Genomic DNA, 21,914 nt, shown 5'->3' on the forward strand with positions numbered 1-21,914 from the left:
GAAGAAAGTACATATTCAAAAATTAAGAGACAGGAATTAGTCAGCATTTTGGTAACTAATGCAGCATAGAGTCGTGAGTTTGTTTTTTTTTTAAAGGACTAGATCATTATCTACTATTTGAGAAATGGAGCACTGACCTCCATATTGTTCATTTCCCAGTTTCCCAATAAACATTTAAGTAGGTTCTAGGGAATGTAAGATAAATATGCCCAAGTTATTCTTTGCAGTATAAATTAGAGTCAGTAATATTGGAAATACATAAGTCACTAGGTAATAGATTACATGTCCAACAGGAGATTAAAGATATGTCATATCAAAATAATGTAGTTATTGAAATCTTCCTCAAAGTGTTTCATTTTTATTAATGAACTGGTTTTCATATTTTTTACATTTTATTATTATTTATTACTGTATTATGTTGCATGCGTATGCATGGTATACAAGATGTGGACCCTGGAGTCAGTTCTTTCTCTCTCTCTCTGCCCTTCTGGGGATTCTGTGTTGAGCTCAGATTATCAAGCTTGCATTATCAGGGGGCAACACCTTTACTTGCTGAGTCATCTTGCATTGGGGGAACTTACTGAATGTAGGTCATTTTGAGTCATTAAATTTAAGTAAATTTGTGCTTCAAATGGGCTTGCAATTTACCTTACCTCCCTCCACAATCCCATTATAGATTATGAGAAAGCCCATCACTATCAATATTAAAGCTAAGATTAAACCTCTTAGCATGACAACATAGAATATAACTGGCATTTTCGCTCAATAAGAGAAAATATAGAGTCTGTCTTCAGATTGATTTCAAATCACAGGAAAAAAAATGATTCATTTAAGGTAGTTCACAAATATAGTTAATTGCTTAGAGAATGAGAAGGCTGGGCTGTTGAAGTAAGTCACCAATGATATTTTTGTGTTGAATTTTGTTTAGAACTCCAGCATGGTAAGCAAGACTCTCAACATGAAGTGAAAGGAAAGAAAGGTGAGACTGCATTCAAAGGAAAAGTAGCACCAATAAAGTTAGGTATTGTTCCGGGTGCTCCTAACTTTTTAGGTATCTCAGTGAAAACAGCCACAAGGAACAGCAGTGCATCCTGAGACTACTACCTGGGGCATTCCGAAATCATTTGGGGCATTCCAAAGAAATCAGCCTCAGACTATATACAGCCTAGTGCTCACCCAAGGCTATGCTGAGAAAAGTGGTACTTTCAAGAGATACTGAGGTGATTGCCTATAGGTGGAGTATCCGTTCATCGTATATATTACGGGTGTTGTCTGGGCTCTAAGCTTTGCTCCCAGAAAGGTACTGCTGTACCTTCTTTGGCCTCTCAGTAAATTGTATTCACTAACAAGCACTTTGGTACAAAGTCAACCTCTTTCTTTCGAACACAACAGAATAGGAGTGGAGCTAAAACTTTACATTGTACCAATAATGACTAGCTATTACATTTTCTGCAATGTAAGTATGTCATTTTCTCACCAAATAGCTCCTATATGAGACTCTAAGCAAAAAAAAAAAAAAATTCATTTGAATCGAGGAGCATGAAAAGTTGCCTTCTATTGAGTGAGTAGTTATATAATGAGTTGTCGGAGACTGCTCATTCATTTCCTGGCCACCCAGTCCCGAATAATCACACAAAAACTATATTAATTACAAGACTGCTTGGCCAATAGCTTAGGCATATTCTTGGCTAACTCTTATATCTTAAATTAACACATTTCTATTAATCTGTGTATTACTACAAGTCTGTGGCCTACCACTAAGTTTCCAGCATTCTGGCATCTTTCTCCTTGAGCAGCTACATTGCATCTCTCTGACTCTGCCTACTCTCTCTCTCTCTATCTCTGTTCGGATTTCATGCCTGGCTTTATTCTGCCCTGTCATAGACTGAAGCAGATTCTTTTTTAACCAGTGGTAATAAAACATATTCACAGCAAACAGGATAATCCCACATCAATGAGTGTGGGGTTTTGTTTGTTTGTTTGTTTCCTATTATCTTATCTTGAGCCACAGTAGCACCTGAATCTCAAAACTTGTACAAGGGCTGGGACTGCAATGGTTGCCTTCGTATTCTTCTGATTTTGATCTTATGTTTTAAGTTGCATTAATTTGTTTTATTTTATCTGTTATAAATAAACTGAATATTATTTTTAAGTACATAATAAATAGTTAATAGAAAACATACAGGCTCTAAAGCATGTTAGTTAGATTTCTGTTGTTGCTACAGCAAACAATTAAAGATTGAGATGCAATGAATATGTACTCTTGACATCTTTCAGAGTACATTCCCAATATTATTGTCTGTGTGTATGCCTGCAGGCCAGAAGAGGGCACCAGACCTCATTACAGATGGTTGAGAGCCACCATGTGGTTGCTGGGAATTGAACTCAGGACCTTTGTAAGAGCAGGCATACACACAGACAGAATATTGTATATAATAAATAAATAAAATATTTTTAAAAAGACTGTATCTACATATGTAGTATTGAGATATGTATTCAGATGAGCATAATATTTAGAAAATTTTGAGATTATTAGCCATTTTGTGACTAAAGATACATTGGCAATTTATGATGGATAGTAAAAGCACACATCTCAAGACAATAATTAATGGGTCCTCTGTAAGAGGAACAATCTCCCTAAGCCCTAAAATTCACCTTTTAAGATACCATTTAACCTCACAAACTAGAAAACCAAAAGCAAAAACAAAACAAAACAAAACAAAAAAAAAAACCCGAATCTGAAATTCTTTAATTAAACTGAGTTGGGGAATGCATTTACTTTCCTGTTGAACTTGCAGGGTTGCTTATGGCTTTCACTCATTGAGGTGTAGACACACTTATTTTCCATTAAAATTCTCCTCTCAGAATTTTTATTGATAAATATTAGATCTATTTAATATGGTCTCAAAGCATATTATCCAAAAATAATAATTCTGTTTCTCCTAATTTTCACTAAATGGTCAAATTATTTTTTAAAATAAGGGGTAAAAGCTTTTTCTAGTCCTCAATTTATAATTACACAGCTTTCCTTTTGGAATGGGTTAAAAAAAAAACTCTATCACAGCTCGGAATGAATGGTTAAGAATCGTACAGAAAATACATCAAATTATTATGAATATTTTTAGCTAGTCTGTAGGTTTATGAATGACTAAAGGATATTGGTTTAATTATATAGGGAGAAATCACCTGAACTACCCAAAACTCATAATACTTCTCTACTCATAAACTATGGCTTTTAACTAGCATAAAATTAAAATAATCTAAAGAACATCACTAAATTATACTAATTAGAATAATATATTTGGAAGAAAGTGCTCCCCATTTATATTCAACATCATATTCAACTACATGCACAATTTTCAACAGTTAATCTAAAGACAGGTGGCATTTAGCCAGAGTGATCTTCTAAAGAAAACAAATACGATCCTTTCACTGTGTGCCTGTGCTCATAACATAGGGACACCATGTAACTCATCTGCACTGCCCTCTGCATTTGGGAAAGAGAAATATATTTCCTGTTCAGATCCTAAATTAGAACACTGACTACTTCTTCCCCCTCCCTTCTCCTCCTCCATTCCCTTACTCTCACATTTTTGCTTCCATTTCTACTCCCTCAGTGCCTCTTTTCCTTTCTTCTTGATTTTCAAGGCTTAAATTTAAAGCCTGGTTGTAGCAAGAAATACCTGTTTTTCCCCCAGAAATCTTTTCAACCTACAGAAATATGAAAAGGTTTTGGGGCATCAGTGGCCTCTTCCTTCATCTGTCTCATCTGTGTTCTTACCTTCTCAGGATAACCCTTACATATGATCCTTCTCTAACTTCTGCTCTGGGTCCCAAGGGACACACACACACACATACACACACACACCATTTATTTTCTAGGCACTCTTTCTTTCATTTGGTGTGAAGAACTCAATTGCCAGTTTTTACAACATGAAATTAAACACACTTTGTGGTAAAGTCTAAATTTTATAAAAGCTACACATGAATTAGAGAAGCGAGACTTGACTGAAATTAAAATACTGAAAGTTACAATAGCCAGACAGATTCCAGATGTTGGATTCCTTTAACTAGGAAAGCAAATCATGAGAAGTAGTATATACATTAATGCAGGGACCATGGCCAATGAGGCGTTTGTTCTGTCTTTGAGCTGGAAAAACTGCCTAAAGAAGATAAAAGAGTAGTCAGTGAGTGACCTGGATCTCATAACAATCATAGACTTTGTCATCTTCAGAAAGCTATCCCATTCACCTACATGTACTGGAATGATTTAATATGCATGTCTAAGTTTCTCCTAAAGGGAAAACACCAGGAGGCAAAATACCAGTAAAGAAGTCACCTGCTGGCTCTGCAGAAACATCACCCACACCAACAGCCCCACCACCACCTAAGCCGGGATCGGAAGAATGGGTCTACGTGACAGAACCTATACCTGAGGTGTGGCACCTTCTCATCAAAATGATAGGATAGTTTATCCTATGTATATCAAATTTGCCATATTTACAACATCTAAGAATCCTTCTGGAGTCAGGGTTGTGTATAAATTTATCAAAACACTGAGAGGAGCCTGGAGTTGCAGCTCATTGATGAGTGTAGAAAGCCCTAGATTCCATCTCCACTACCAAAGTGGGGGAAAGAAATAGTGATACGTTTCTAGAGGCGTGTTAGCAAACTGCATTTCAATTTTGCCCATAGATTTGAGTGTCTGGGTCACAGTCTGATACTGCTCTTGGGTACTGAAATCAAAAGAACAAATAACTTCTGTTAGCAGCAATTTTTTCCCCAAGGACAGCTTTTTAGACCTGGAAGAAACATATAAAACCAACTAAACCATAAAACAGCCACCTGACCCAAGAGCTTCTGGTAAGTATACTAGACAGAGAGTTAGGCACGGGACCAAGCAGTTGTTACCTGGGCCTGGGACTTCAAAAGAAAAACCAATCAATTTGGGGATATCACACACTGTTTTTTTCTAATAAAAGACAAAAAGATGTTTACAAAAGCAGTTCTGTCTTTTTAGTCCAGTCCACAGTGGTCTCTTACACTGATAAACTCAGCACAGTCCATTTGTACCAGTCATTTGAGAGTCATGCATTCACTGCAGGAGTTGGATTGTAGTTATTAGTAAACCCTGCTAGGCATGTTTAATCCCACACGTTAGGCTGCAAGTTCTTTGGGTAGAGAGTATATAGCATAGCTCACTGTATTTGAGGAACCGGATATAGTCAACAGTTATGACAGGTTCTTGATGGGTTTCTAAAGAAATGATTGACTAGTATTATGGGTAAATTTGGAAATATTTAAAGATGAAACATTTAAATGGTACAATAATATATGCATGCATGTATGTTTGTTTGTTTGTATATATATGTATGCATACTCATATGCAATGGGTATCACTCAGTCCAGAAGAAGCTACTTTAAATACACACAGAGAAACAGGGAGAGAGACCCCATATCCATTATCAAAATGTTCTGAGTTTGTGAAAGAAACAGAACAGATGTTTGGGGGAACAAAATACAGTCATTATTGGGTATTGGGTGGGGAGTGATGAAGAAAAATACCCAAATCTGATACCTTGGGATCACTCAAGACAAATAACACTATATAGGACAAACCTAAAATAAAAGTCGTTAATATTGAGACAGATACAAGCTCACATACATAAATCTTGGGATGAACTCTTGTGGGAAGCAAATGAATCTCAAGGAAAGAAACTGGAACCATGTTCATAAGTCTATCATTAATACGTCACACAAAGATGAGATGAAATGTAATAAATCAATCCTTTCATTCATTCAATAATCTTTGAGGACATTCCAGGTCCAGTATACCATGTGGTATACAGAGAAAGACAGTAGAGTGCTGATCAAGAAAATTCCTGCCTCAGTGGGGCAGGTATTCTAGAATAAAGCACAGACAACGTAATTTATGTTGCCAGTATTATAACACCTGAGTTCAGGATGCTAAGGCAGAGCCTCAGAAGATCTGAGGATAACTTAGCAAACTGCTTGGGTCAAAGGAGGATTTCTGGAAGAAATGATGTCTGTGCTGAGACAAGCAGGAATTATCTTTTGGAGACAGAAAAGGACTAAGACACTTTAGAAGGTGTGCTCCGGGTATTTGCAATTGGTACTTGATCTTGATGGTTAGTGTTCCTTTGACTCAGCTAGTCACAGGATTTTTCATTTTTAAGCACTGATTTCAATGCTTTACTGTTGAACAGGAACTACCTTCATTTTTACTACCTTACTGGGAACTAATAGAGAAGTCCTACATAAACCACATCAAAACAGTACTTCGATATCTTAGAGACAACCAACACACTATCCTTTCTTATTTATATGATACAAGGTGAGTAAAGTCCCCAAGGTCAGAACTTTGTCATGATTAGGTAGGTCAAAGATAAATCTCATTCTCTTCCTTACTTACAGAACCAATTTCCAGGAATTTCTCAGGCGTCCAGATCACAAGCAAGATTTTGTAGCTCAGTGGCAGGCTGATTTCAACTCTGTTCCCGAAGACCTGTGGGAGGATGAGGAAACCAAAGCTGAACTACACCAACGAGTAAACGTAAGGACTGCTGTGACCTTCTGCGCCAGGGTCATCTCATTCTCACTTTCTCTTCTGTACGCCCCCACTTCATCCCATTTCTGTCTTCAGGGATGGAAGCCTCAGAAATATAACGATTTGAACTCTAATCCAGTCATTAGTAACTTCACAAAGGACTGGCTGTTCTTCCTTTGGGGTTCAGGATACACGCATGGCGCCCTTCTTAGAAGAGGAGCTGATATCAGCAGTGCAGGAGCATTTCTGGCACCTGCTTTGTAGATGCTCTCCATTTCTGTTGGTCCACCTACCTGTGGTCATACCTCATGGGAATACATGCCCATCCTGAATTCAGTTACATAGCCTAATATCAAGAAAGAGAACTAGGGCAACCACACTTGCCTTTTTGACTAGATCTTTTGAGGTCTGGTGACATAGTGTACATATTTTTATATCTCCGTCAAGAGCTGTACTTAAAAGTTGGAAAGCAGGTGGAATTTTGTGTATGCGAGAGAGTTCCTGAGTCTAGTTTAATACCTTGATGTTTTAGGGAATGGCTACTGGTACACAAGAAGCCCCATCAGTTTCATGGCCTTCATCTTCCATATGTAAATTGACACCTTTCCTTTATATCATCAGAAGGATACTTTGAAACTCTCTTATGTGTTTATTACTAAGAGTCAAATATTATTATGGTTTTGTTGTGCGACACTATTCCTCAGGAAATATATCTAGATAGGGAATGCACAACAGAAGTAAAGATGCCACCATAGTACAGCTTGGTAAACTAATGAGTTTACTGTGGTTAATTAAAGTAGTATTGGTAAGGGGTTACTTACAGGAGGATAAATGACCCAAAGGTTGTTGGATTGAAACTTTACATAGCATGGGTGATGGTTTACAAAACCTGGGAACCTGGAGCTCACTGCATAATTTTGCAAGTAGCTTGATAGATTGGAGAGTTCTCTTGCAGGTGGCTCAACCACTCTCTGCCTCTTCTAGGCAGTTAGACTTGTCTGAGCCTCCTTTAGGCAGCCTGGCTAATCCGCCTATTCCAAGTTGGGAGTGGCTTTCAAAAGTCCTTACTGTTTATATAAGCTTGAGAATAAAGTAGTCCAATATATCTGGACAGTTTCAAGGACTTCTCTTAAAAATGTTTATTATTCATTGAGAATTTCATACAACATATTTTGGCCATATTTGCCTCAACTCCTCTCATTAATTGCATCAAGATCCAGCCCTTCTACCCTAACTTTCCTAACTCATCTGCTTTTATTAAGTTCAATTTGTACTGTCTGTATGCCTCAGGGTATGGGCCATCACTGGAGCATGGGCAAACAATCAGAAGCCACACCCCTAAAGAAAATAGACTCTCCTTCCTCCAGAAGCCATCAACTGTCCATAGACACTCAGGTTGGGGCAGGAGCTCATGAACCCCCACTCCATTTTGATTGGCTTGGTTTTGTGCAGAGATTGCACAGCCGACTACAACTGCCGTGAGTTTTTGAGTACAGAAGTTCTGTCATGTCCAGAAAACACTAATTTGTTTCAGTCCTTCCTGACCTCTGGCTCTTAGAGTTTTTCAACAACCTCTACTGCCATAGTCCCTAAGCTATTGGATGGGGCTGTGATATAGATGGTCCATTTGTGGTTGAGTACCCCCAAAGTCACTCATTCTCTGTACTTTGTCTATTTTTAAGTTTCTATGCTAGCCACTAGCCACTGCATGAGAGATTTTTTTATGAGATCTGAGAACTGCACAAATCTATGGGTAGAAAGACATGAACTTAGTTGTTTGATACTATGTCCATTAAGTAAAATGCTAGTAGTAAGTTCACCCCGTGACCTCGCACTCCCTAACTGTGGTATTCTTGGACAGACTTACAGTACCAGGCGTGTGTTTCTCCTGTAGTATGGGCTTTAATTCCAATCAAAAAGCAGTTGGTCCCCTCATAATATTTGTTACACTATTATACCATATGCATTTCTTTCCACACCAAGTGTTAGCGTAGCTCATGGAGTTCGCGGCTGGATAAAGTTATTGATGGCATCTTTTTCCTCCAACGATCTGCATAGCATATTTTAGCACTACAAGAGCTAGCTTGAAAGAAGAATTCTTCCTGGTCAATAAGAACTTAATCTCTCTAGGTCCCATGACTTACGAAGGTGGTGTCTTCAGCAGTAGTGTTCTATAGGCACAGTGTTCCATGATAGGCATCTAACAGCAGAGCAAATAGCTTGTATTGTTATAGGGGGAGCTCTGGGACACCTTAGTGTGAGGGACTTCCTGAAGCTTCTGGGTTGTTTACTTTCTGAATCTTAATGAGCCTTCTTTTAGAATTTCCTGACTCTGTTTTTTGTTTGCTTGTTTGGCTTCCTTTTTTATTGCCTTGTTCCTTCTCCATCTCACGTTCTTCTACAGCTTATATATCCCAACAGAACCTTTCAGACTGCAGAGGAGTCACAGGAAGGTTTCATTCCATTTCTCAAGTGAATGGACAGGCTAGCCTCAAATTCAAATCTGCCTTCCTCTGCCTCCCAAGGTGTGCGCCACCACACACAGCTTCACATCCATTTTTGGAAACTGGTATAGTTAATGTTGGTTGAAAAATGAGCTCTATCCTTCCATATTTGGTATTTCATACATAGATGATCTTGAAAAACATGAAACTTTAAAACTGCTCTAACTAAGATGTTTCTGTCCCCCTTCCTTGCATCAGGCTTTGACACACTGATGGTATAATGCAGTGACAGTCATTTCTAAGTACTGAGTGAGCACTAGTTGCTGTCATCCACCCATCGATGATTCTAGGTACTCAGCAGTAGCTATCACTTGTTATTAGTGAAAAATACAGCAAAGAGATTAGCATTTAGGTAGCAGCAGTGATATATATGTCCAAGCATCCAAACTCCCTATTAAACTGTTTCTCCAGGGAAGTACTATTGGACATATGAAGACAGAATGATAAGGTGTATCTGCCTAGAAACAATATAACAACCACTACAGCCTCTAAAGCGCTTTCTATCTTGAATTCTTCTTTTATATAGTGCCAATTCTGATGCATAACATAATGGTGCACATTACTGGAGCTCAAAGATTCACATTCTAGCTTCACTGTTAACTCACCCAAGGAAAATGCCTTCCCTATTCCCAGTGTCCGCTTACAAAAATAAAGGTAATGAGCTACCTAATGTTCCCAAACATTAAAGGGTAATGCAAATATGTCAACAACATGTTTAAGAAGAACACAGTACACAAAGACACTATAATTTTAACATCATAATTTTTGTATACCTAGATATAAATTATAAAACAAATGAAATATCATTGAATGCCTATACTACAGACCAATTACTATGTATAAATATCATGTTATATACTGTTCTACTCACATGCTTTTTTATTGTCCTTAGTCTGATATGCTATTGAATTGTTGAGTAGCCCATTAAACACAAACATTTTTCTGGTAAATAATCCCCTATCTCTGATAGTTAGCAAACTAATGGCCTTGGTTCAAATGCAACCATGCGTTTTTTTTTTTATCAACAATACACAGGTTTTTTAAACTCACATGAAGTGGTTTTCAACCATACAAGTTTATTAACAAATAGCTAATACACAAATAGTTACCCATGATATTAATGTGATAGGAATGGATATATGAATAACTATGGGCATATGATCCAAGATAAAAAGAGATGTGAATGCCATGTGAATAAGTGAATGTAACACGTGAACATGTTAGACATGACACCTTTAGGTACGTCTCTGGAAACAAAGATCTCAGATGCAGGGCACCGAAGCTGCACAAGATACGACATTCAAGCACACTCATGATGTTTCTCTTTCCACTCAGGATCTACGAGACCGCCTGTGGGACATCTGCGATGCCAGGAAGGAGGAGGCAGAGCAGGAGAGGGTTGATATCATTAACGAGAGCTGGCTTCAGGACTCTGTTGGAATAATAATGAATCACTTCTTTTCCCTGATGCAGGTAGGAGCATCCAGACTCAGTGACACAGACTCCCTCTGCAGCCGTATTCCTCGTGGAACAACTCCTTCGGGAATGGCAGGGGTCTGCTCAAGGACAATGTTGCTTCTAACACCCTGTGCTATATGATTGTAATGCATTCTGGCTCACCAAGAATATTAGCTAACAACATTGTTTTTCTCCCAGTCAAGCAACCATGCAGACAGTGCATCGCTAGCTGCTACTCGCCATTTCTGCTTCCTTATGCATGTTCGGCGAGATTGCAGGGACTCTGTCTGCAACTGGGATGTTTAGTCGATTAGACTCCCACTTAAGAGTGGCTCAAGAAAGCTGCCCTGTCGTAATTTCAGGGATACGTTGCAAACATGGGAACCACTGCTATGACAATGAGAAAAAGTGCAGACCAGCCTTTAGTTGACAAATTCCTCAAAACAAAGTGCCTATAGATGGGTTTTGAGGGATCAAGGGTGGAGGCAGGATGACGGGTGAGATCAGCTGTCTTTGTTTTTACAATGTCTAAGCTTTAAATTATATGTATATCTGTGAGGGTGGCTTTGGACACCACCACATTGCCTGTGTAGACAAGAAGAAATCTTTGGATCCCACAGAGTGAGGGTTTTGGTAATTGTGAGCCACCTGATGTAAATGCTGGGAACGATTGTCCTCTGAAAGAGTGGTACACTCTCCTAATCCTGAGCCACATCTCCAGCCCCATTTGTGTTTGTTAACTGAACTTCCTCCTATATTCATTATAGAAGATATGTTTACAACTGAAGACATCCACAGAAGTTACTTTCCTTCCCTCATATAGGAGGCTTGAAATGCTATCTTCCTTGAGAAAGAACTGTATTTCAGGCACAGTTTTCAGATCTTGAGGGAAGGCATTCCTAGGGTACAAAACTGATTTTTTTTTTAAAAGGCCTGTCTTAAAATGTATATTTCAAAAACACAGAGAAAGAGGTTTACAATGGACTGATGGAGGCCAGGGGCTAAGAATGTGGGAGAAGCCTGTCTAAAATTATTCATGCTTGGGGGACTATCGAGTTTATCTTGATCAAGCTATGCTTAATTTTTGTTGACAGAAGGAGAGTTAAGAGGGAGAATGGACAGGGACTACTTCTCATCTGTAATTGATTAACTTAGAAGGTACTTTGGGAGATGATAAAATATCTCCGCTTATATCTACAACTTCGATAAAGTAGTTCATCAAATCTCTTTCCAACAATGACCCATTCATTCTGGTAGTTCCAGCACTCAAAGGGACAATCCCTGCTCCGAAGGTGTCTGAAAAATCAACAGAAACCTGACTAACAGGAAGCCTCAGGAATTATAGCAGCCCCACCTCACTATTTCCCTTTCTATGGTTTCAATTACATTTACTTGACCACAGGTGTGTGTGTGGGGGGGGTGTTGTTTTGCTTTTCTGTTAAAATACAACTCACCTACTGATGTTCTCATCAATTTGATTGATGAATTGATTTTTAGCTGTCTTAGATCTTCTGAAACTTCTTCCACATTGAAACATGGTTTATAGCAACTTAAATCCATGGTGTACCCTCACTATCCACTCTCATCTGGCTAAGAATAAATTGTCTCTCATATTCTGTTGCTCAAAACAGTGCTTTGTGTCAGCCATGATGAGGTAAATCTTTTGATGTTCCATTTTGTACCAATTTATTCTGTTTCATCTGACTTGGAATGAAAAATTTCCCTTTTTAATTGCATCAACACTGTATATTCTCTATTTTCATTATTTGCTATCCAGGTTATCAGTTCTTCTACTATGTCTTCAAAATTTTTTTGTTCAAGTAGCTCTTATATTGGAGTCTAATGCTGACATGATGCCAAAAGATTCACTTCATGTTGTTTTTGTGACATGGTCATTGTAGTCATCTTATATTGATACCAAAAAATAAAATATAGCACAACAGATTCTTTAAGAGAATCTATGTTCATATCACTTTTATTATAGTAGTTGTTATCATATTCTATTATTAATCCTCAATGTATTTGATTCAGACTTTCTCAAATAGATATGAATCTATAGAAACAAAGGCATTAGGCAGGTATTAAATAAAGGATTTGAAGTGTATCCCCTATGAATGAAGAACTATTATCTCTAAGTGGGAGGTTTAAATAAATCAGGATATCAGAACAAGGAGAACTATGAAGGCATGTTATAAAGCTGGATTATGAAGATAAGATAGATTTAAAAGAGTTGCCACCAGAGGACAATACTGAGACATTGTTAAGCATATTATTAAGCGTATTAAGGAGTACACTTAGCTCCCTCATGCATCGTCTACACAAAGGATTAAGTAAAGTACCCAATTAGCCTAAACTCATCTGAGCAGAAACTTGGAGAATTAGTCTGAACAAGTAGAGAGACAATATTATAAACAGGCTTTACCAAACACTTCTGGAAAAAGCAACTATGATCCAAAAGTGAAGGCACAGCAGACTTTCATGAGTCATTCTCATGAGTCGGAGCCATAAAGGACTCCTGTGGAATAGGTAAGACTCTAACAGTTCATTAATCTATAGATTTGAGGTTCTTATCCTGAGACATTGAGCCATTGCCCACATTAGACAAAATAAAACAGAACAACAGAGTACAGGCTGGGCACAACTGCCAGAAATTTCCAGCAGAACTCTAGCGAACAATCACAGCAGCATTGTGCTGGAGGTTCTGCAGTCATCCTCATTTCTTTGCTAAGGAAACTGAAGCAAGCTGGTGGGGAGCTGTTGCCCACTCGTTGCATCCAGTAAGTGAAAGAAGGAGCAGGAATTGCGACTGACCATGGCTGCAGAGTCAGTACTCCTTCTGAACACTGCTATGTCAATAACATTGTCCAAGTTATTCGGCTTCTCAGGTAGAGCACTGCTTTTACACCCTGTAAAAGCCAAAGGGGACATGCTCAAAAGTAGCCTTCATCTCAGCACACGGAGAAAGACATGAGGATGGGACTACCCATCAAATACTAGCCAGTTGAGGCAGTTCGTATATTGTCCAAGAAACTCAAAATCAAGAGCCTTAATGTTTGTCAAGGACAAAAAGTTACAAGTCTGGAGAAGACTTTCACTTGCATGTTCTGGCTCACCACAAACAGCTAGATAATTGCTTCCCAAAATGGGTTCCTTGGAAAATTGCCTTCCAAACTGATCCAGAAAATGGTGTAATTACATAAGTGACTTTGGAAAGTGCTACATAAGCAACCTATCTACCCCACCCCCACCCCAGGAGATTGACAAGTCTGCTGACATAGATAGGAACTAAGATACTCCATGGGTAAAGAAATCGTTTTGGTGCATTAAGGTTAAATTTCTAAACCAGCTTGACCTTGGAAAGTTTTTACTCATTCATTCCAACAAGATATCCAAGCACAGCCTTTGCAACAAGCTGTCCACATGGTAAAGTTTAGAAAAGCGTTGCTAAGCTGCCGCTGGCTTCACAAACCTGTAAGTCACACCTACCCAAGAGGCTGAGGGAGGAGGAGGACAAGATCAGCACCTACAGGCAACTGGGAGTTTGTGGGTAGTCTCAGAAATGTAATAAAATCCCTCCTCAAAAAATAAATAAATCAGAAGACTGGGGACATGGGCCAACCATGAGGTAAAAGTACTTGTTTAGAATACTGGAGGCGTTAGGTTCAATGCAGAGTGCCACACAAAAGGAAAAGCAAAGTCTGAAACTCCAGCGACAAAGAAGTCACAGAGCAGAGGGTTATTTACTCATTATAAATGTGAGCGGAATCACCATTAGTTTTCTTAGAGGAAAATTCTAAATATGATGTCGTATCCTATTCAAATTTGCTTATATTTGAATCAAGTTGTTCCCCTTAAAAATGAGTCAATATTTTATACAAAACAATTACTGTAATAATGTAAGTCTTATGAAAAGATCCCAGTACAGTTTCAAATCCTACTCTGTAAATTATGTTCTCCCAAACCCAGTGGTTAAAGAAGAGTTCAGTGCTCTAAGCTAAAGAAGAAATACTTTCCAGGTTTCTTACTCTATTTGCCCAAAACTATAGTTTACTGATTCAAAGGCTAATAGCTTTTTGTAACCACTCCCCCACACTGTTCTTCATTTTTCCAAAGTTAACTGTCAATATTCAGTATGTACCTAGTAAGTAGTAAGTACATATTTGTATCTTATTCATTATAAGCATGATATTGTGTGAGTTTCCATGAATATAGTTTAGTCAAACAAGTTTCCCTGCAGTTTTACCAAACTGAAACATGACACCAATAATTTTCTTTAAACTATGGGATTATTCTGTGTATGGATATTTTAACTCAATGATAAAAAAAATCATAGGTTTCCTGGCCATTTCAAAGTACTGTGCTCAAACGTGAAACATCCTATAATTTAAAATAATATATAAATGTTAATTTTATTTTATAATATAGACTCAAAGTAAGGAGATGAATTTTCTCTTGTTTGGGTCCTTTAGCTAGAAGAGTTTACTACTTTAAAAACTAGAAACAATCTGTCTAATCATTTTCTCTATAAAACAACCTTATTGCACTGTTTATTTTTTATTACACACTACTATGCAAAAGTCAGCATCCCTTCATTGTCAACTGTGAATATGGTACTGCAAATCTATTTCTGGATAGCTCAGAAACAGTTTTTTTCTTTTTCTTTATTCTTCTCTCATACAAAAATCCAGACTGCAGCCTCCCCTCCTCACATTCCCCCTCTATTCCCTCTCACTACCTCCCTTCTCCCCAGATTCACTGCTCCTTCCGTTTCTTTTTAGAAAAGAGCAGCCTCCCAAAGTGATAGGGAACCCCTTTATTTGCACCCTTAAGCTACACTCAGCAAGGGTGGGGATGGGTGGGATGGGGCAGATTGCTTTTGTTCTTTTAAAAAATGAGAGAGCAAGAAAAAAATCCTCTCTTCAATCAACTAGATATTATTTATTACCCTTGCATAAAAGGCTCATAACTTATGGCTTCAGATACTTGCTTACACAACCCCACGAACAAAGGAAAGTCTGAGGGTAATACATACCTCACCAAAGGGAAGAGCATACATACCACATGATTTAAAAGGGAGAGAATCAGTTGAATTTCCAGGATCTACATTTGTAGCTTTAAAACTGTTTAGGGCCTCAGAGCACACATGCCCAGTGCGTGTGCGCCATGAGGGCAAGCCTGCGCCAGCAGGGAGATCACACATGTGCACAATTACTAATTGTTTCACAAGCAACCCATCTGAATTGCTCCACTTCCTTCAAGGTCTCTCCCAGCAGCTCCAGCAGAGGAGTCCAGCAGAGAGGTCTAGAGAAGCTGTGAGTTATGTCTATCCTGTTCACATTAAGCCCGACAGGAAACTGTACTGGGAGAATTATTGTTCTACTTTGTGCTCTTGTTTGTCTTGTTTCCACAAATAGTTTGTATTGTACCAGAGGGAAAGAACCCAGTGTTGGTCCCATTCTGTTCTTGTACTTATAGCGTCTGTGGTACCCCAAGGCAACTGAATTATTGCTAGGACAAAGAAGCCACTTCAGTGATTGATTGAAGAATTTCTAGTAGTAATCATCAAAAGCTATATAACTGTCATCTGGTTAAATGGTATCACCCTCAGTAAAGAGAATACAAAGTCAGTTGCTTTTCTTAAATAATTATGAAAACTTGAGTGACAGAAATAAGCAAGGCTCTTTCTTCATTTCTAGTGAATTACTTTCAACCAACATGTTTTAAAATTTTTATTTACATTATGCATACATATCACAGAAAAACATACAGATGTGTTCTTAGTTGGGTATTGATATCTACTTTCTGTATTAAAGGCAGAAGTGAACCGTTTCCAAGACACCAAAAGACTTCTCCAGGATTATTACAGAGCAATGGAATCCAAAATCCCACTAGAAGACAGTAAGAAATTTACTCGGATCCCATTGATTCAGGTCGATAGTAGAGACATTTCAGAAAACCAACTTAGGTAAGGCAGAGCATTGTTTTACACGGTAATTATTTTGAACATACAGAATTGTGGTTTTTAAATTATAAATCCTGCTCCTATTAAGGGAAACACCAAATTGTTCCAAAAAGCTGAACTTTTTTTTTCTAATTTTGATGTCACATTAACTTGGCATGATTTGATTATTTATCTTATTACTGGTGAATATTTACTCCTTTGTTTGGAGAGACATTGTGCTTTCTAATTTGTTTTCAGCAGGATTCTGCTGTGGATATTAGACAATAAGTCACTTCTGTATTCAGAAATACATTCAGCTCCAAAGACCTCTGGTGCTGGATTAGGAACTTAGAAGAACCAGAGCATGTGTGTGGTGTGTATATGTGGTGGGGAATGTGTGTGTGTGTGTGTGTGTGTGTTTGTGTGTATTTAAGAGAGAGATAGAGAATGAAGAGAGAGAAATTATGTAAATTAAAATGGAAAGGATTGTCGTTCTTCTTTTATAGGTAAGGAAATTGAGAAACAGTAAAAGCTTAATAGTATATGATCATGACCTCACAAGAATAAAAGATATTAACAATCTAACATCAGATTGTTGCAAACAGAAACAGGAACTTATTAGTAGAATAAAGACAAATTACATTTTTAGCCAAATAAATCACCTGCAATGAAAACATAGTAATTTTTTTATAGATATAATAGGTGAGTTTGGGGGAGGAAGGACAATATCTCAGATTCTGCAAGGCTGTAAGTGATGGAGAGGGTGTCATCGTGAAAGGGTGAGTCAACGGAATGGGAGTGATCCCCATGGTGTAGTTTCCAGCCATTACACACTAAGATCTAGTTTTCCTTAATTTTATAAGACTTAAGATAAAATACTTGAAAACAGAATTCAGAATCATTTAGGAGGAAATGTGTTATTTGAAAATAAGTTTGAAATGTAGGGAAACTTAAAATAGTATTTCCTGGTCATACTTAAGCAAAGCATGAAAAAAGAGAAAAAGTTTGACATGAAGATGGAAGTACAAGCAGAAGCTAGATTTACAAAATGATGTGCAGAAATTGAATGTTGTGTTTAAATCTCCAAGAAAATGAGCTATGCCTTTTATATTTAAAGGAAGCCTCTTTGCCTAGATGCTTGCTCATCAATCTAGGTGTAAGAGTTGCATGAACAAAACATAGCATAATGAATATATTTTCAAACCAGATTGGTCTAGTTTAAATCCTGAGTCTGTCCCTTACTAATTGTATGAACTGTATATAAGTGGGCTAGGATAACTCACTACATCTCAATGTAAGCTTCAAGTTCCATTCTTATAAAAGCAAGGTTGTTGTGAAAATTACAGGAAATAGGATCTGCAAAATATATGGAATTATGTCTGGAAATGAAAACACCTAAAATCCAGTTCTCAAACACTTACAAAAGAGTGGCGTCTTTTGTTATATATTTTGAAGAATATATATAATAGTTTACTCTTGTTTATATGCGATATTTTAGTAGTAAGTAGTTCATGTCCCCACTTTGTTTGTTTATCCCTCCCTTGTTCCAAAAATAATTTGATATGGCATTTCCACATGGGCTTTGTGATGATCCAGGGTCCACTTTTGCACTCTTTGTTCTTCCATCTAGTGTTGTACTTACACCAGGCAATAGATACACAAGAACGCACAAAGGGTGAGCGTGCACCCTCTTCCTGTCCCAAAGAGAAGAAAAGCATTGAAGGAACTGCTAAGAAAACATTGCAATTAGAACAATAATGAATACCAGAGGCAATAGGAACCATCAGCATCACCAGAAGACACCAAGTTTCAGTGTCTAGGGTGGCAGTGCATTCTGTTCTTGGCACATAATAGCAAACCAAGCATAATGGGGAAGCTATTCATTTTGGTTAGTACAATGAGGCCACAAAAGAACAGACAGTTCTAAGTTTTTACAGAACAGCTTTGTGCCAATCTCAACCTCATTGCTGTGGCAAAACTGTTGAGACAATCAGTCAGTCAATGCACCAACCAGCTCACCAAGCCATTAACCACAGTCAATAACATAGAAAACAACAAGCACAGTGTTCAGCAGTGTTACATAGTTTTTCTACTTCATTCTTTCCAGCAACCCTATAGTAATAATAATGGTAGCTATGTATTTTCAAAATAATAGTTGTATTAGTTGATAAACAATTACTCATGATAAAGTGAGGCTCATAAATTCAAGTAGCATACTCAACTTCATCTCTCTCAATAGTAACAGAACTGCTTATAGTACAGGAACTTTTCTTCCCAGTAAGTGAATTCTAAGACCATTTTCATCAATAACTACCTATAGTTTTAATACGAAGCTATTATGTATTCACCTTTGTTTTGATTTTCTTATCCCTTTTCTGTTTGCACTGATTCAATTTGTTTGTAGACAATTTTACACACTTATAGTTCTGATTAGCATGATGTTCCACCTCTCTTATCTCCTTCACACAAGTTACTCTTCCCTCCTCCCAGTGAGTACAGATACTCTTGTCTACTCAAGATGCTTAGAATAAATGAGCACTCAATCCAAACATGACATTTATGCCACATCATCTCAGGCTCAGGGAATACGACAGAAGGACTGAGTGAAAAGAATGTACAAAGCATTCTTACAAGAGACACAAGAGAGAGAAGATCTAAGCGATAGAGGGAGAGGCTGGAAGAAAGTCACCATTATATATAAGAAGTTGTTGCATGCAAAACTCCACAGGAGCTGCAGCTGCCTGTACTGGGCCTGAACAAGACTGGGCTTGTAAACAGCCAATCATGAGCAAGATGAGAGTTTATAACATCTTATCTTTCCGCTGAACTATTGGCAACTGATGGATTCTGGAGGAGGGACAGTCATTGTCTTTAGCTGTGTGACACCCAGTAGACCTCCAAACTCCAGTGGCTAATTTCAAACCTGTGCCAATACAGAAAGATGATCCTGGTTAAAACTAGTGGGTCATAACCCAAAGTTCTTTTCTAAATGATGCCGTGACTGCTGCCCTGCAAAGCAAAGTCTTGTGCTGTTTGAAGTGTCTAGAGATGGTCACACACATACTTCACACGAACTTATTGGAACTTGAATGGCTTTGATTTAGCATTCATTGGTTATTAAGATATAATTCAATATGTGAGCGTATTTTCAATGCATTGCTTTAATAGTTATGCTAGATTATCAGAATTCCAAGTACTGGGTCATACTGATTGCTCTACTGCTGTGAGGCTATTCTATGACCAAAGCAACTCTTATCAAAGAAAGCATCTAATTGGACATTTGATTACAGTTTTAGAGCATTAGTTCATGATCATACTGTTGGGAAGCCCACAGGCCTGGCACTGAGCAGTAGCTGGGAAATTTACACCCTGATCTGCAGGAAGCAGGCAGTAAGAGAAACACTGGGCCTGGCATGGGTTTTTGAAACCCCAAAATCCACCTCCAGTGACACAGCTCTTCCAACAAAGCCACGCCTACTACAACAGCCCAGGCCACAACTCCCAATTCAGTTCACCAACTGAGAATTAAAGCATTCAAATATATATTCAAATATATTCAAACCCCCACACACCGTGAAAATCCAAGTTTAAGTTCAAGAAATCTCAGGTACTGTTTCCAATCAAGAATAAGCTAGTTGTTTCTGGAGTCCAAAATTATCTTTCTAAATCCCTGATCCAGACCCAAGCTTCCTGATTATATAAAAACAAATGCTATCTATTCTTGCTGTTGATCCTGAATCTATTAAATTTCAAACAGATTATCTTTGGAGTTACTCTTTTCCAATTCCTTCTCCAACCTTAAGATGACAAAATTTTGTCACTGGAGGATGGCCCCAATTACAATAAACATTGTACCCTAGGTCTTTCTTCGTGCTTGAACTAACCTCTGTGATTCTAAGACCAATGATAGTACATTCTCAGAAACTGTTCTAAAATCTCCACTTGGGGAAGGAGTACTATTAAGACAAAGTGGAGAAAAAGCTTTACTCTTGTGTTTGGCCACAATAGTTGATAAAGAGAAAACCCCACTACCCATAAGTAAGAAAGGGGAGGGCTTCTGAAGCTGCTTCACCTTGGCAACCCACAAACATCATGACCTCTGTTTAACCACCCCAGTCAGATTTGCATTAGTCCCACTTTGATGTCAGGATGCCCAGGTGATACTGACCATCTTGAATAAGTTCCGTTAAGTTTACTTTTCCCATACTCATTTACCCTCATCAGAAGCATGTGCCCTGGAAATATGACATGAAAAATGACATTTGTGTGTGGGGGGGTCTTTCTCCATAATCATTGTTATATAGTCCACCTCTTTTAATTATTGAGAACTAAACCTGAAAAATGACTTGTTACTTGCTGTGAGTTTTCTATTATTAGCAAGATTTTGTAGACCACATAAATGTGATTAATTCAGTATTTTCCAATAATAGCCTTTCAAAATAATTCTTCTAGGAAAACTTTGGAAACTTGAATTAAAGCAATACAACAACAACAACAAAAAAAGATGCAAACTAACACTGTCACAAAAATAGAACTCTGTTAAATGAAACCCTTATGTTTCTTTGGTTTGCTTTTCTTTCCCCAAAGAATTCCTCTAGTTCCTCGAATATCCGTTTCTCCGGAAAATGTTGCCATCAAACCAAAGTTGAAAGCATTACTAAAGGGCAAGATCGATCCCACATTAGAAGGCTTGGAATCTAACTTTGAGGTAGATGAGAAGATAGTAATGGACACCTGGCAGCAGGCTTCCTTAACCATCTCCCACATGGTAAGCAGCACCTGTAGTTGCATTTCCTGTCTGCTACTCTACTGTTTAAGTGGCATGATTGGTAACATGATACAAGTGCAGCATTTATATGATAATCACAGTCATACTATGAAAAGGCACGGCTTTCAGAAATTATCATTATTAAAGGGATTTCTAGGGGATTTTTTTTTTCTGAAAGAAATAGGAAGTTAAGAGATAATAGTCAAAAATTCTTTAAAATCATGAAAGAAGTGAGACAATACTTAGATTCATTTCAGGTCTGACCTAGGTTGCCAATGCGGAAGCGTAAATGTCAAGAGAATGTTAAGGAGGAAGGCAATGGGCAGATAAAACAAGAAATCTCAGGTGATGTTTGCAAACAAGAATAAGCTAGTTGTTTCTGGCGTCCACAATTATCTTTCTAAATCCCTGATCCAGACCCAAGCTTCCTGATTCTATAAAAACAAATGCTATCTATTCTTGCTGTTGATCCTGAATCTATTGTTAAATTTCAAACAGGTTATCTTTGGAGTTAAGATCTTTTGAGAGGGTGTGATGGTGTTGACAAGGATATGTGCTACCATGTGCTGGTCCACAATGAGGTCAAGCATGGCCAGATTTTCTATTTCTTGGAAAAACCAAAACTGTAATTATTTTTTGTTGTTTGAAATGTTTTTGTTTTGTTTTTATTATGTG

The 21,914-nt window shown here is 37.9% G+C and overlaps 1 protein-coding gene across 1 annotated transcript in view; it reads left to right on the top strand.

Moving 5' to 3' along the window:
* Nucleotides 1–21,914, top strand: part of Spef2 (sperm flagellar 2) — a 144,354-nt gene that overhangs the window by 79,619 nt on the left and 42,821 nt on the right. Inside the window, exons 20-26 of the mRNA XM_057789943.1 lie at nt 929–979; nt 4,289–4,437; nt 6,228–6,355; nt 6,436–6,574; nt 10,408–10,545; nt 16,344–16,495; nt 21,059–21,239. Coding sequence (XP_057645926.1) covers nt 929–979; nt 4,289–4,437; nt 6,228–6,355; nt 6,436–6,574; nt 10,408–10,545; nt 16,344–16,495; nt 21,059–21,239 — 938 coding nt within the window. The remainder of the gene's footprint in view (nt 1–928; nt 980–4,288; nt 4,438–6,227; nt 6,356–6,435; nt 6,575–10,407; nt 10,546–16,343; nt 16,496–21,058; nt 21,240–21,914) is intronic.

The sequence above is a fragment of the Chionomys nivalis genome, chromosome 15, assembly GCF_950005125.1.
Source record: "Chionomys nivalis chromosome 15, mChiNiv1.1, whole genome shotgun sequence".
Lineage (NCBI taxonomy): Eukaryota > Metazoa > Chordata > Mammalia > Rodentia > Cricetidae > Chionomys > Chionomys nivalis.